The sequence below is a fragment of the Rhinolophus hipposideros genome (assembly GCF_964194185.1).
Source record: "Rhinolophus hipposideros genome assembly, chromosome: 20".
Classification (NCBI taxonomy): domain Eukaryota; kingdom Metazoa; phylum Chordata; class Mammalia; order Chiroptera; family Rhinolophidae; genus Rhinolophus; species Rhinolophus hipposideros.
In genome coordinates this window covers 18,908,899-18,923,455 of record NC_138066.1, presented here as the reverse complement: position 1 = coordinate 18,923,455, position 14,557 = coordinate 18,908,899, and the positions used below count along the sequence as shown (strand labels likewise).

Here is a 14,557-nt window from a genome sequence, read left to right as displayed (position 1 = left end):
AGGGTGGTGGTTGGCTTCTTATAGCAAGGCTATGAAGGTGGATCCCCTGGGTCCCACCTGTATCTGGTTCTCACTATTGCAGGTTATGAAAATGCATCTAGCTAGTTCACCTAGAGCTGTACTGTTAGTATGGTAGTTTCTAGTTCTGTATGGCCATTTAAATTTATTAAAATTAATTTGATTTTTCATTTACACTGGTCACAGGTTTACCATATTGGACAGCACAGATAAATAGAACTTTTATTCCCACCATCACAGAAGATTCTGTTGGATATTGTTGACCTAGATAAATCCAATTAGATTTGGTGAAACTGACTCATGGGTCAGAATGGCACACATTAATTGATCACATTCTCTTCTCTGTAGGAAAGTCTATACGTTGTGAAAAAGAAAACAAATATGTATTGCTACACTAAAATTTTTCAAATGCGTTATGCAGTTTACAAAATATACATTCTTGGAAGGATATGAAGGACTAGGTAGGCTCTCTAATCTCCCAAAGATTGTCATAAGGTGGCCTGGTGAGCAAAGGACTCCCAGCTTCCAGCTTTTCTGCTACTTAAATGTTAAGGTAAGCACGTTTAGGAAGTGTGGGGAAAGACAGTGAAGGCAGTCTCTGCCCGTCTTCTGCCACCTCCACAAAGGAGTTTTTCTCAGGTCGGACCACCGTGAGACACGGAACGTCTAGGGTTATTAATTACTGGCATAACCTATACGGTGTCCAGCACATTGTAGACATTTTGGTCCCACGTCCTGGTTTCTAATGGATTCACTAAGAACTATTCTTAACTTAAGGGGGAGAATCAATGGGCTAGTGAGTTGTCTCATTCATCTGTGGGTGAGTTATAGTCCAATTCCAGCCTGAGTTCTAGGGAAGTTCGTGAGATCAAGAGTGAAATGTGGTTGGTGAGCTACAATTGCACTAAAAGTTTTGAGAGCTGAGCTTTATACACTATCATGTAGACTCGGGTAACAGGAATTGGAGGTTTTTAAGCTGCCAGGGGATAACACTTGACATTCCAGACCAAGCTAGTCCCGCCTTGCCTGCACTAGCTGATGCTACAAAAATCAGATTTGGGACCAGTAGGTGGGCTTTTGCTGTCGGGCGCGCCCCGCCCCTCCTGCGGCGCCCCGCCCCCGGCTTCCTCGTGACCCCCCCTTAGTCCCGCCCCCCCTCGTGCTGGAGCACCCCCCCGGCTGATTGGCCCCTCTGTGGCGTATCCTCGGGCTGGCAGCCAGGCGGGCGCGTCACGTGGCCGATCAGCGTCCAGGGCACCGGCACCGAGCAGCGGCCGGGCATGGACCCTCAGACCGCCGGGGCCCAGGCGTTGGGGACCGCGGAGTTGCCTCGGGGTCCGCCGTTGCCGTACGCGCGGAAGGCGTCCCCCAGCTCAGGGGTGAGCGCCGCGCTGGGGCCCGGCGCAGCCACCACCTGCGGCCGGGTCGGGAAGCTGCAGGGGCCGCGGAGCGGGGGAAGCGCCTCGGGCCCGCTTGGGGCCGCCCCGTAAACGCAGAGCGCCGTTTGGGCGCGTGCTCGAGCTGGAAACCGCCGGGCCGAGGGGCCGCGGGGTGTGGGGCCGCGGGGCGGGGCACCTCGAAGGCGTGGGTGGACGCGCCGGGCGGGGAAGGAAGGCTGCAGGTCCCCGGGGTCGCCTCTGCGTCCTTGCTAAATGGGAGATGATGCTGATGACCGAGAGCTGGGGGCCTGCACAGGGGCCAGGTGAGGGCGCGCGAGGAGAGCGCCTTTCCCTGAGGACCTGTGTCTACTGGTGATGCTCAGCTGACCCTGAGCCCCCGGTGATGTCTCATGCGCTCTCCTTTTCTAGTTAATGAAACCCAAAGGCCGGGTTTGACGCAGGGGTTCCAGAAACTTGTTTTCATTTGCGCTCCAGATGGCTCCTGGTTGTTTAAAGACCGTTGTTACAGTCATCACCTGCCCTTATTTACAGTCAGTAATCTGTTAGATGGTGAGCTCCTCCAGGGTAGGAACCTTCTGTTCACTGCTGTTAACCGGGCGCCTAGCGTAGTGCCTGGCACGGTAGACATGCTTTTTGGCTGGAGGAATGGCGTGCTTGTTGAAGCACCAAAGATACTACGTACCCAAAGTAAGAAGGGAAAAATGGAGTGATAGACTTACAAAGAAAATTGCTTTGGCGTGCAGGTAGGATGAGCCTCGTTTTGTCAGGGCGTAGCAGAAAGGTATGTGCACTACCTCTCCACGGTGAGGGTGGTGGTGCTTGCAGAGGCCCCGAGATGTGGGAGTGCAGGGCAAATGCTTGGGGACTTGGGCCTCAGAGCTTGGAGAGAGAAAGATGCTCAACAGGTTGATGGCTTGTGAGGGGGTTGTGTGAATGCCACGGCTAATTCTATACTGCTGCAGTGGAGCTGAAGGTTTTTGAGGCGAGCAATGATTAACACTGTAAGGCTGGGCAGGGCGGGAGAATCGGGAGACAGTTAGAGGTCTCAGGCAGTAGTGACCAACGGTTGTCACTGACTATAGGAGGTGGAATTGACACTTTAAATCCAGGTATGACTTGGGGGAGCCTGTTAGCTCAGTCGTTAGAGTGTGATGCTCTTAACAACAAGGTTGCCAGTTCGATCCCCACATGGGCCAGTGTGAGCTGTGCCCTCCACAACTAGATTGAAACAACTACTTCACTTGGAGCTGATGGGTCCTGGAAAAACACCCTTACATAAATAAAAGTTAAAAAAAAAAATCCAGGTATGACTAGACCATAAGCTAATTGGGGCTGGTGCCAAGTGCAGTTTAGATGAAGCAAAAAAGGTGGATTTAAATTCAATGGTGCTAGTGTTTTCATAAGTATTATCTCATCCTAAGCCCCCTGCAAGGTCAAAACACAATCATTCTCAATTTCCAGAGAGGGAAACCCAGACCCAGTTGAAGTTCAAGGTCACACCCTGAATGAATGGCAGAGCTGGGATTGAAGTCAGGTCTTTTCATGCAGGCTGTGGACATTCCTTGTTCCGTTTAGGAACCTGTAAGGAAGAGGTCTTACAGGTGATAGGATTTCAGGAACTTTTGAGTGATGAGAGCAGGGAAGCATATGGTTGGCTGTGGGGGAAGAAGATTTCCTTCATCGGCACAGAGGAACTAAACCTCTGTTCCTCCCAGTGTATCAGCCAGGAGACAGAATTGAACAGAAAGAGCTGTTAACTAGGTAAGAAGTTGTTAAGTAACTGACAAGTTAAAAAGTGTACATGGAGGCAGAAATAGGCAAGAAACAGCTACCAACACTAGGGAACCAAGGGATGAGGTTGGAATGGTTCAAATTTATATGCTTAGAGAAGCAGCTTTGGGGAGCTGAAATTCCACCCTCTGAGGAGAGGGCGCTGTCTCAGCTCTGAGCCTGGAGGAGGGGTCCTGAGAGCCTGGGCGTCAGACCTCTGAAGAGAGGGCTGGATGATGAGACTGGCTCTGCAGGTTTTGGCAAACTGTAAGCTGGGTTCAGCAGTTGCTATGGGAAGACTCGCCAGCTGCCAGGGTGAAGTGTCGCTGGGATGATGCCTGCAGGAACAGGAAGGAGCCAAGGCCCTTCTCCCGCTAGCTTTGCTGACTTCATAGGACAAAGCACAAATACGGGTTGCAGGTTCCCAGCCCCACTCACAAATAGGGGGAGTATGGAAGGGTGGGGTTGCATCTGAGAACCTAGAGCTTAGTACTGGGCTACCCCAGACATCCAAGCGCTGGGTAATTGTTTTTTCTTCCCGCAGGCTCGCTTTGCCCCAGATGACCACTCCAGTCAGGACAGCGAGATTGAGAAGGCCCCAGATGGATTAGGCAAGTAGACGGCAGAGACTGGGGTGGATGCCGGGAGAGACTGAGGGAGCCACAGGGACAGTCCCTATGTGTCTTGTCACCTTCTCTTCTAGCGAGTCCTCCTCTTCGCTGCTGCGTTGCCTTTTCTGCCTAGGGTTTCAACAGTGCCCTTGTTTGGAAGCCCTAAGGGAAGTCCTGACCTTAGGTCCAAACCCAACCTGTCTACGGAGAAAGACAGCTTAGGACAGCGGGAAGAATATAAGCTTTGGAGCCAGGCAAAACGGTTTGCACTGTCAGCTCCACGTCAGAGTCCTGGGCTCGAGTTTTGTGGTCTTAGATGAATCACTTAATCCTTTCTTTAAAATGGGGATAATCATACTTACCTCTCAGAGAGTTGTTTTGAGGATTTGGCGAGAAGATGTAGCACTGTAATTGCCACTAGCTACTGGTGCTATTTAAATTTAAATTAATTACAATAAAATGAAATGAAACAATTCAGATCTTGTTGCAGTAGCCATATGTCAAATGCTCGGCAGTTATACATGGCTAGTGCTAGCCTGCCAGACAGCAGAGATGATAGAAAGTTTTGTTGGGTGGTACTGGCCTAGAGAAAGCACCAAGCACGTAAGTATAGTCATAACAACTAACACTTACTGAGTACTCATTCTGTGCCAGGCACAATTCTGTTTATTTTCCTTTTTTTAAAAAAAAAACAACACACACACACACAAAACAAACTCAACAATACTGCCTCCATTTTATAGATGTGGAAACTAAGGCAAAGAGTAAATTTAAAAAAATTGTAAAAGACACATACAATTTGCCATTTAATGATTTTAAAGCATACAATTCAGTGGCATTTAGCACAGTTACAATTGTGCTATATAACCACCACGACTTTTATTTAGTTCCAGAACATTTTCATCACCCCAAAAGGAACCCTTGTGCCCTGTAAGTAGTCACACTCCATTCCCCACTTCCTTGTGGCCCTGGTGACAACTAATCTTTCTGCCTCTATGGGTTTACTTATGCTGGACAGACAAATGTGAGTTGCGTATAAATGGAATCATACGCCATGTGGCCTTCTGTATCTGGCTTCTTTCACTCAGTATATTTTCAAGGTGCATTCATGGAACAGGTATCAATGCAGGCATACCCTGCAGATATTGTGGGTTCGATTCCAGGCCACCATAATAAAGCAAGTATCGCAATAAGGCAAGTCATAATCTTTTTGCTGATGGAGGGTCTTGCCTTCAGTTTGCAAAAGAAAACCCCACAACATCTGTGAAGTGCAATAAAACGAGCATGCCTATACTTCATTCCTTTTTTATGGCTGAATAATTCTGTCATGTATATATCACATTATGTTTATTACCCATTCATCAGTTGATAGGCATTTGGGTGGTTTTCATCTTTTGGTGATTGTGAATAGTGCTGCTGTGAACATTTTTGTACAAGTTTTGTTTGAACACCTGTTTCCAATTCTTTTGGGTATACATTTAGAATGGGTTGTGGGGTAATTCTGTGTTCAAGCTATTGAGGAATCGGTCAAGTATATTTCAGCTCCATCACACATTTAGTAATTGGCAGAAGTGGGATTTGGACTCAGGCAGTTTGGCTCCAGAGCCCCTGAACTATTTCTTTATTGCTTATAGCTGTCATCAAACCGTGTTAAGAGCATGGCTGTTTTTAGGCTGATTCATTTCCCAACTCTGACCTGGCATCACCATAGCACTTTGTGGGGACAGAGTCCCAGAGAGCAGTTTCCAGGCTTTCGACCTCTCGTGGAAAGGTGCTGGCTCGGGTAGTAGATGGCCATCAGCTGTTACCGGTTAGCCATTAGCCACAAATATAACTGCTATGGCTATGCCAACAAGTGGGGTTGGTTGGTTGGCAGAGAAGCAGACTGTGGATTGCGGCTAGCAAGTGGGGTTAGCAAGTGCGGATGGTGGATTGTGTGGCTCCTGCTTCCTGTGTCTCGCCCGGCCACCAGCGAGAAAATTGTGCTATGACTCCCCTATATGGCTCCGTTGGTGTTCCTTTTTGGCCTCACCATATCCTGCGTTCTTGTGTGGGGAGCGGGACCAGAGTCCCTGCCTGATATATGCTTGGAGGTCCATTGTCCTTCCCACACTTGTCTTCCATTATTTTGAGACCCTTTTGAAAATGTACCTTCCAGCCTTTCCAGATTTCAAGAGGAGCAGCCATGGTGGCTATCCAGTCTGACTAGATGGGTTCTGATCTTTTCCCTGCTTTTCTCCCTCTCCCCCCTTGTCCTGTGCTCACCTATAACATGCTCTTTGAAGATGAAGAGAGGAACAGAAGAGCAAAAATTCAATTCAGCTGTATTATGAAAGTTTCTCATTTGCTTCAATGACATATAAATGACCTGAAAATGTAAACTGTGGCTGGCTCCCTGTGTGAATTACGTGACGGGGTAATTAATGGTCTTTTTCAAGGCAAAACGTCTTATTGCAAATACTCAATCAACCCTACTTCTGAAAATGTCAATGAAACTTTATTTTTTGAAGTGCTCAGGTATCTAAAGAACTCTGGTACACTTGTGTTACTGCTGGCCTCTTAGTAAGTCTGCCCAACATTTTCCAAGCACACAAGTAGGCCCTCTCTGGTTTGTCAGTTGTTTTAAGACCTTCTTCCTTCTGTTGATTTCTTAGCCAGTGAAGCACGGAGCATCCCTAACGATAGTCCTGCTCGTGGTGAGGGCACCTGTCCTGAAGAAGGCGGCTTTGCTGTGGATGACGATTCTGATGGGGAACCCAATGCCTGGGAGCTGTCAGAAGGGGTGTCCGGCTGTCCGCCCAAGGAACAGGCTGATGATCTCTTTCATGAGGACTGGGACTTGGAATTGAAAACAGATCAAGGGAATCCGTATGGTAGGTATGGAATTTCTGGGTCCTAGGCCAAGGTTCGAGACTCTCCTCCCAGATTACCCCTAAAGGCAGACAGTTTGGAAGAGGGACCCACACCTGTGAGCTTCGCCTGATACCTGTTAGAGATCTGTGATGTCTGTGACAGCTTCTCTTTCAGATTGAGAAAAAAAAATAAAATAAAAAAACATGGAAATTTTGCATTTGACTCCGTAATGTATAGTGTTAACACTGGCATAGTGTTACTCTCTCCAAATATCTCTGTGTAAATTGAGAAGCTGCAGACAGAAGTGCTCTGTTATCCAGCTGCTTCCTCTGCACCGAGAACGTTTGGCTGAGCAGCACAGTTATGGGTTGCCTCAGAAAACATGCTTGCAATTCTTCAGGAAAGGAGGACTCAGTGTAACTGTGTGTGTGTGTTTTTAAACAAAGTGCAGTGTCTGTCCCCTAGACATTTGTTGGCTATTTGTTTTCACTTTCCCTCCTTCCATTAATCTGTCTTTTGAAACTGCCTGCAGATGCTGACGACATCCAGGGCTGCATTTCTCAAGAGGTGAAACCTCGGGTGTACTGTACCCCACAAGGAGATATGATCTATGACCCCAGCTGGCACCATCCACCTCCACTGATACCCCACTATTCCAAGATGGTCTTTGAAACGGGACAGTTTGATGATGCTGAAGACTGAGTGCAGCTTTTTTTTGCCTGGCAGGTGGGTGGGCCTACAGATTAAGATCGCTGTTCCTTTCTGTGAGGTGAGGTGTCATATCTGAGGAAACATTCCCAGTGATCCCCAGGTCGGGCACACAGACTGATGTTAAATAAGGTCCCGCTGTCCCCTAATTGTGTTGTTGTTGTTTTTAATGAGCTCCTTCTTGGACATGTGAATGTTTGTGTCTGTTTCAGGAGGAGGACTTAAATGCTCTTTATAAATAAAGGTAGAAAAAAATCAATGTGCTTTTGTCTACTTCCCTGCCCCCCATCTAATTAGATACTTCTGAGCAAAGCCTTACTCCTTCATTCAGAGTCCCTGACTTAACATTTTTAAGGACTGGAGTACTAGAGATTTAAACTGCCCTGCGAAAGGAAATACTTTTTCAGTTCTGCTTCTGTAGATCTGACACGAGTAGCCACGGATTGAAATCCAAGAGCCATTGCTGACTTTGTGGCTGATTTCTCTTCCTGTTGATGGACAGTTGACCATGTGCGTAGCGAACAAGGACTTTCTGTAGGCCGGAAAACTAAAGGGCAGATTAATTAAACCAGCAATTGTCTAACCCTCAATTGGCGTGAAAGGATTTTAAAACTATTTTCCATTTAATGTTTTAATCGTTACAATTACTTATATGAAGCCACTGTTTTTTTTTTTTTTTAATTTACCTCATTGTGGAGATGAGGAAAATAAGACTCCACATGTTGACCTCTCCAAGATCACAGAGCCAGGAAATGGCAGAACTGGATCCTAAACCCACATGTGCCTCTGAATTCTCTCTTGGTTGGCCCCGCCTGTGTGGTAGCCCAGAGGTGGGATCTGGGGGCCATGCCTGGGCAGGTCTGTGATGCATCAAACTAAGTCACCCTGGCCTTTTCGGTAGGCCGAGGGATTGCTTCTTACCTGCCTGCCTCCTTCTGGAAGCTGAATCAAGAAGTTTCAGATCTGAAATCCGAGTCAAGTCCATAGCCGTCAAGTGAACATTTAATCCTTGAAACTGTTTTTTTCAGAGGCCCTACAAAGTGTGTGAACAAGAAGGCAGTGGCTTTGGTTGTGTGGGACCTCATAGCCAGGCTGTCCTGGGGAGACGGAACGTTCCTTTCACCGTCCTTGCTGAAGGGACAGCTGTAGACCATCTATCACCACCCTGCTCTTTCTCTCCTCCTCCTACCGCCCTAGCTGACAAGACTGGCATGAAAATGAGTATGTCTGGTGTGATAAGGTGAACTTGAGAAACTGAGCCAAGAAATGTTGGGGGCTTGAGGAGGATGGCTCGTGTGTGTAAGCTGAAACTGAGTCAAAGCAAGAGTCACAAGGTGGGGAGAGTCTGTATGTGTCCTGTGCCTATGTAGCAGGAAAGGATGTTCACAGGATGCCGGTGCTGTGACCCACGGAGCCGTTGTGAATCTGGGACTCTTGCTTTTTAGAAGTTCATCATTCCGGTTTTGCCTGGTTATTTCCAGCAAAGTGGATGGGAGGGAAATAGGGTCTGCTGGAGCAAGGATATAGAAAACTATTTTCTTAGAGTTAAAAATAAAGACATTAGAACATTGGGTATGTCAGGATAACAAGAAAAGGGAGGGGCGTTAGCCAATTGTTCTGATTTAGATATTATTCTGGTGCCCCTTATAGAATGGATCAATCACAGAGAAAGATGTAGAAGGATAACTCCCCACCCCGTGAACATTGGTTATCTCAAAGGGGTGAGCTGGGAGTAAGGAAAAAGGTAATGCAATGGAAAAATACTCATGGTATAATAAGTGAGAAAATAGACTGGAAAATTACTCTGATCATATTGCAAATATGAAAGAATTACAGATGTAAGTGATAAGGATTAATATAGACAAATGGAAACAAATTGGTGAAATGGGGGAGGTGTAGGCCATTTTGCTTTTATATATTTTTGTTATTTTAATAATAGATTTTGCAATGAGGTGTTTAAAATAAAGACACGATGTTATTCAGAGACAGAGTTGCCTCCTCTGCCGAGTCTTCCCTGCTCTCCGACAAGACAAGCGACAAGGTCACAACATTTGCATCACTCTGCTGCAGTCCCAGACTTCCTGGTCTGCCTCCCTCCTGAGGGTGAGAACTCTGAGGAGCGCAGGGCCCCATCTCACTCCTCAGCAGCCCTGTTGCGCAGCGTGGATGGAGCCCAGCATGAAATTGTTCAGTAAATATTGGCGCAAATTCAATTCGGTAATGGTGCAGTATTTGCCTTGGCTGTATTTGGGGTTGACTGATAACATCCCAAGGTGGTGATGAAAGAATAAGGCATTTGAAGAACCTTTAAAAAGACTTTGTGCTGAACCAGGTTAGGATTTAGTTAGGATTGCTTTTCTATTAACTATTTTTTAAAAAACTGTGTATAGGAACAGAACAGAGAGAAATGCATAGAAACAGTGAGCTTTGCAACCATGCTTTAATCTAAAAGTCTTCAACCAATGACCAAGTACATTTTGTTCTCTAAAAACTAGAGTGTGTGTATGACAAATTCATTTGTCATACAGATTATTTATTTGATAAACAATACATCATGGTTATTTAAAAAAAAAAAATTGAATGAAAAGGAACTATCACAGTGATTCCTAACCAGTGTCCTATAATGAAGAATTCAATTTTAGGTACTCAACAGAATGAAATAACAAAAGCAAAATCCTGTATATCCAAATCTCTGAATGCCTAGCTGAGAAGTATTAATGTCAGAATAGGAAGAGAACATGAATATTGCTTGTTTGGGCTTTGTACTATGTGCAGGAATCCTCTCAGCCCACTTCCAGTCACAGGGAGCTCACAGCCTCAAAAAGGACCCATCCATAGCTAGTTAGTGCTATTGGTTAGAACATTCTCCCTTGTATTAAATTGAACTCTATCCATCTGGTCCTGGTCCGCTCTGTGATCCTGACATTCTTTTCAAATGTAGGACATTAGATAGATCTTCCATCTATCCTCTCCTGGCTTACTGTTTTCTAGACTAAACAGTCACCAGACATATATGTGTCTGGAATCAGAAAGGGAGAGGAGGAGGAGGACGAGGGAGGAGGGAAAAGGAGGTTTCGGGAATTTTTGAGATTTTGGTAGGACTTGCAAAATTGAGAGAGGTTGAGATTGTTCACTGAGGGCATGTAAAGTGAGAAGAGGGCTGAGGACAGAAACTTGGGGAGCATTAGCAATCAAAGGATAGGTGGAAGGATCAGATCCCAAGGGCAGGCTGTGGCAGTGGAGGATGACAAACAGGAGAGTGCTACTCAAGCCAGATCTAAGAAGAGAGTTTTAAGGAAGAAGGAGTGGCCATCTTTGATAGAAACCAACTCAGATGATGGCTAAAAAAGATATTTTTGGATGTGGGAGTTAGAAAGGGATCACATGGGCCAAGTGCAGGGATAAGGGGCATGGGCATTGCAGGCTAACACCATTTTAGGGATGTGTGTGGTCTCCTGAGCTGCTGCCTTTGGGGCTACTTGTTTCTCTTGACGGGGTGGGCAGTGGTGGCTTCTGGCCAGCTTCTCCGACCGTGTGAGCCAGGCTTGGAAGTAGCAGTGATGGGAGAAAAAAGGAGGGAATGGAGGAACAGATGTGGACAGAGGCTGCTGCAGAAATACAGGTACTAAGGGAGGAACAAAAGAGAAACTTATTCTGACATTATTCTGACATTTCGACTAATACCGTTTACCAAGAAAGAAATCACAACCGATCACAGCAAAAATCTTGTGTGACCGAAGGGAGAGTAAAAATGTGTTTATCAAGGGTGGCTGGATGACATTTGAGATACGCACTGGTTTCTCTCATGCCCTCTCTCCGTGAGAACAGGCAGTTGGCCCTCTGCTCTTTGTCTTAGTGGGATGCCTAAGGGTCAAAGGAAGGGTTAAAAACAGCCAAGAAGTATTTCTAGCTTTCATTTCACAAAAAGAGATTTTTGGGGGGAGTGGGATAAGGAGGGGTTTTGAACCAACAGATTATGTTTCTTGAAGAAATAGGGCAAGAATTTTCCCCAGGCCCCCTCAAAAAAAAAATAAAATCTTTGGGTTGTGAGAGGATAGATTCAGAGACGTGAGAGATTAGGGTGTGCTAAGAGCAGATGGAATGTGAGCCCTGCTTCCTGGTTTGTCCCTGGGAAGTCAAGTCCTCAGCGAGTGATAGATGTTGGTGCTTCTAGGTAGTCAAGACCGTTTTGCAAAAGGTGCCCTTGCCTGAGCCTGCAGGAAACCTGATGGACCCAGAGGGGTCATGGCACAGGGAGGACTTTTGGAAGACGGACATTGGATGACCTGATGCCCACCCCTTGTTTTGGTGCTGCATGAGGAAGTGAGGAGAACCCCAGAAGTCCCGGAAGGAAGCTCAGGGTCAGAAATTGGGATGGTCAGGGAAAATGACACTTGTTTCTTGAACCCCCAAGATACAAGAGATGGGAAGTTAACAGAATCCTGGATGAGAACAAGTTACTGCTGGAGGCTGGGGGCCAGACATCATCAGCTAGGTAAAGGTGACGTATTTAAAGTATTATCATGGGTTGATTAATATCAGAGTGCTGACTATGTTTTCTTTGTTTTTATTTTCTATCTGGATGAAACACTTGCAATTTTTGTACTGTGGCTGAACAAGCAGAATCGTGCCATTCACAATTTGTCTAGGTAATTTTGTGTATTTTCGATGGCTCCAGCGTGTTTCTATCTGTTATACCTTTCTTCCCTTTGGGAACTTCTGGGAGAAATGCGCCCTTTTACCGCACCCCTAAATGAGTTTGATGCTATGCTTACAGTGGGGACTGGTTTGGTCATCCTGAGACCCTAGGAGGGTATGGTGGGTGGTGCTTCCCCAAGTTTTGCTCTCAGGTGCCTGAGTGGTTGGTGGGTTCTCTGTAGAGGCTGCAAAAACCACTCTTTATGCCCAGAAGCAACTGGCTGGACTCAGCAAAGCTCCGCTGCCCTGAGGAAATCTGAGCCTGTATTCCAGGGAGACAGAAGCACACTCATTGGCTAAGTAAATGTCTTGGCAACTGCACTGCCCTTGGTGTTCCGGAGTTTGCTTTCTTGGGCCCAACTTTCACAGGATGGTTGGAATCTGGAGAACAGAGAAAAAATTTAAAAAAAGCACCCCAAATCCTGGCTGTAGCCCATATGGATTCTGCCTCCCAGTTTTCCCAGAGCAGATTCCCTCCCAAGTAACAGAATGCTGAAGCTAGAGGACTGTGTGTGTGTGTGCGCGCACGCACATGTGTGTGAGTGTGGCAGGCCAGGGAGACATTGGAGGGTTTAACAGGAAGGCATGTGGCAAGGCTGGCTCCCGCTTTGTTGATTTAGCGAGTCTGGCTGCAAAGCCAAGGCCTTTGGAAAGAAAGGCCTCCCTGCTTCCGGCAGTTTCTACTGAGCTGTTCCGGGACTGAGTGAGATCCTGCAGGTGTTTATGTTCAGTTCAGTTCCAAGGTACCAAGATTTGGAGAATTCTACCAGAATTTTACTTGATGATGGCCTGGGAACTAAAACACAGCCATGGTTTCAGAAGGTGGTATTCCTATCCACCTTACAGGGTTCTCGGGTCATTCCCAGGAGGCCCGCTTCCACTTTCTGACCATTGCAAGGTACACTTGGTTTTCCTTTGTCTTTTTTTCTTCTTTTTTTCTGATGAGGTGATTTTGATTTCAAAAGCAATTTCCTCTGACAACTTCTCATTAGCTGTTGAACAAATGTGGCAGATATAAGTTAGGGCCATGTGTTTGGCAACTCAGCAGGCGCCTGAATTTCTGGCTGCTGCCTGTGGCCTTATTCTGTTCCTCCAGCAGGTGGCGGTAAAGACCTATTGACTGATGTCTCCTGTGTGAGCCCAGGAAAGAGTGAGGGGCCCTGGAGGGGAAGCTGAGCTGGCTCAGGGTGGCCGCCCTGTTAATGGGCTTCCTGCTGGTTGGCAAATTCACCTGTGAATTCGTGAGTAGGATTTACTTTTGATTTTACAGATGAATTTTCTCAGAAAAGGTTACTGTGAAATCTAGGATAAGGGTCATCATTGTTACCAGTCAATACCTGCCCCAGAGTCTGGCGCAGTGAGTGTTTAGTAGATGCTTGCTGACTTCAACCAAAGTTTGCATATGAGCAAAGGAAAGTAAAATACGTTGTGTTGCACGTCTCTGCCAGATGATATGTTAGGTGGTTTTTCTTACGAAGTAAGGCTTATAATTCTAATTGTATAGAAAGACATGGAGGCCCAGGGAGGTAAGATAACCGGCCAAAGGTCACAAAGATAAGATGTGACCCAAGTCATCTGATGCCAAGCTTTTGGGCTAGTATGCTCGCTCTACTGGGGCAGGAGACCTCTAGATTTAACAAAAATCGAGGATGAATTTTGTTTTAGAAAAAGCAAGGGAATCCAGTGTAGGTTTGATCTTTCTTCATCAATTTGTTTCTGAATATCTGCTATAAACTGTGTACTCAGCATGGAGAGGTGGAGAACCTGGTTCCTGCTTTCAGAGAGCTCCGAGTCTAGGGGGAAGGTGATGGCAGACAAGAGAAACCCCACAGGAGAACTCCATAAGCCCAGGGTGCAGTGGGAACCCCAAAGGAGGGGTGAGAAGTCGAGGAAACCCCTCAGAGGAGACAGCCTTGAAGCTGAGTCCTGCAGGACTTGGCCAGGAAAGGGGTGATGGAAGATCATCCAGGCCGAGGGCGCTGTGGGTGCAAAGGCCTCCAGGTGTGAGAGGACTGGCGTATTTGGGGAACTGGTGCGGGACCAGATGAGGGAGGAAGTCAGGTAAGCAAGGGGCCTTGAAAGCTATGAAGGGGCTTGAAGAGTTTTTAGCAGGAATGTGACATGGGCAGATTTTCATTTTCAGAAGATCCTTCTATTTCCTGGTGGAGAGTGGTGGGAAGAAGCTGAGACTGAAGCCCGGAAGGCTGGTGTGGGGATTGTAATCTAGTCAGAGAGCTGGTGAGCTAAACTAGGGTAATAGCACAGGAGATGGAGGGAGACAGACAGACTGGAACTATGTATAGAAGGTAGAGCTGGCAAGAGTGGGAACAGCATGCCTATAGGGAAGGGTGAAGGAGAGGAAGGAGTCTGGGATGAACCTGAGGTCCATCGTGGCTTGGGCAACCAGGTGGATGGAATGGTCTTTTAAGTGTGAATCTTTCGAGTTCATAAGAACGTTCACACCTACTGTTTCAAGGTGTTCCATGTTCCAGATATTCA

General features: G+C 46.7%; 1 protein-coding gene across 1 annotated transcript; it reads left to right on the top strand.

The window, feature by feature from the left end:
• Positions 1-1,220: 1,220 nt before the first annotated feature.
• On the top strand, positions 1,221-9,347 carry COPRS (coordinator of PRMT5 and differentiation stimulator). The gene is made up of 4 exons (XM_081028645.1): positions 1,221-1,397; positions 3,733-3,799; positions 6,454-6,672; positions 7,185-9,347. Exons 1-4 carry the CDS (start codon positions 1,299-1,301, stop codon positions 7,352-7,354), a joined length of 555 nt encoding a protein of 184 aa, XP_080884771.1. The 5' UTR covers positions 1,221-1,298; the 3' UTR covers positions 7,355-9,347.
• The last annotated feature ends 5,210 nt before the right edge of the window (positions 9,348-14,557 follow it).

What these genes read in the sequence shown, in the direction of transcription:
- COPRS (XM_081028645.1), top strand. Translation starts at nt 1,299, where the DNA reads ATGGACCCTCAGACCGCCGGGGCCCAGGCGTTGGGGACCGCGGAGTTG. An exon ending in AGGCGTCCCCCAGCTCAGGG is followed by an intron (nt 1,398 to 3,732) that starts GTGAGCGCCGCG and finishes TTCTTCCCGCAG; the next exon opens with GCTCGCTTTGCCCCAGATGA. An exon ending in AGATCAAGGGAATCCGTATG is followed by an intron (nt 6,673 to 7,184) that starts GTAGGTATGGAA and finishes AACTGCCTGCAG; the next exon opens with ATGCTGACGACATCCAGGGC.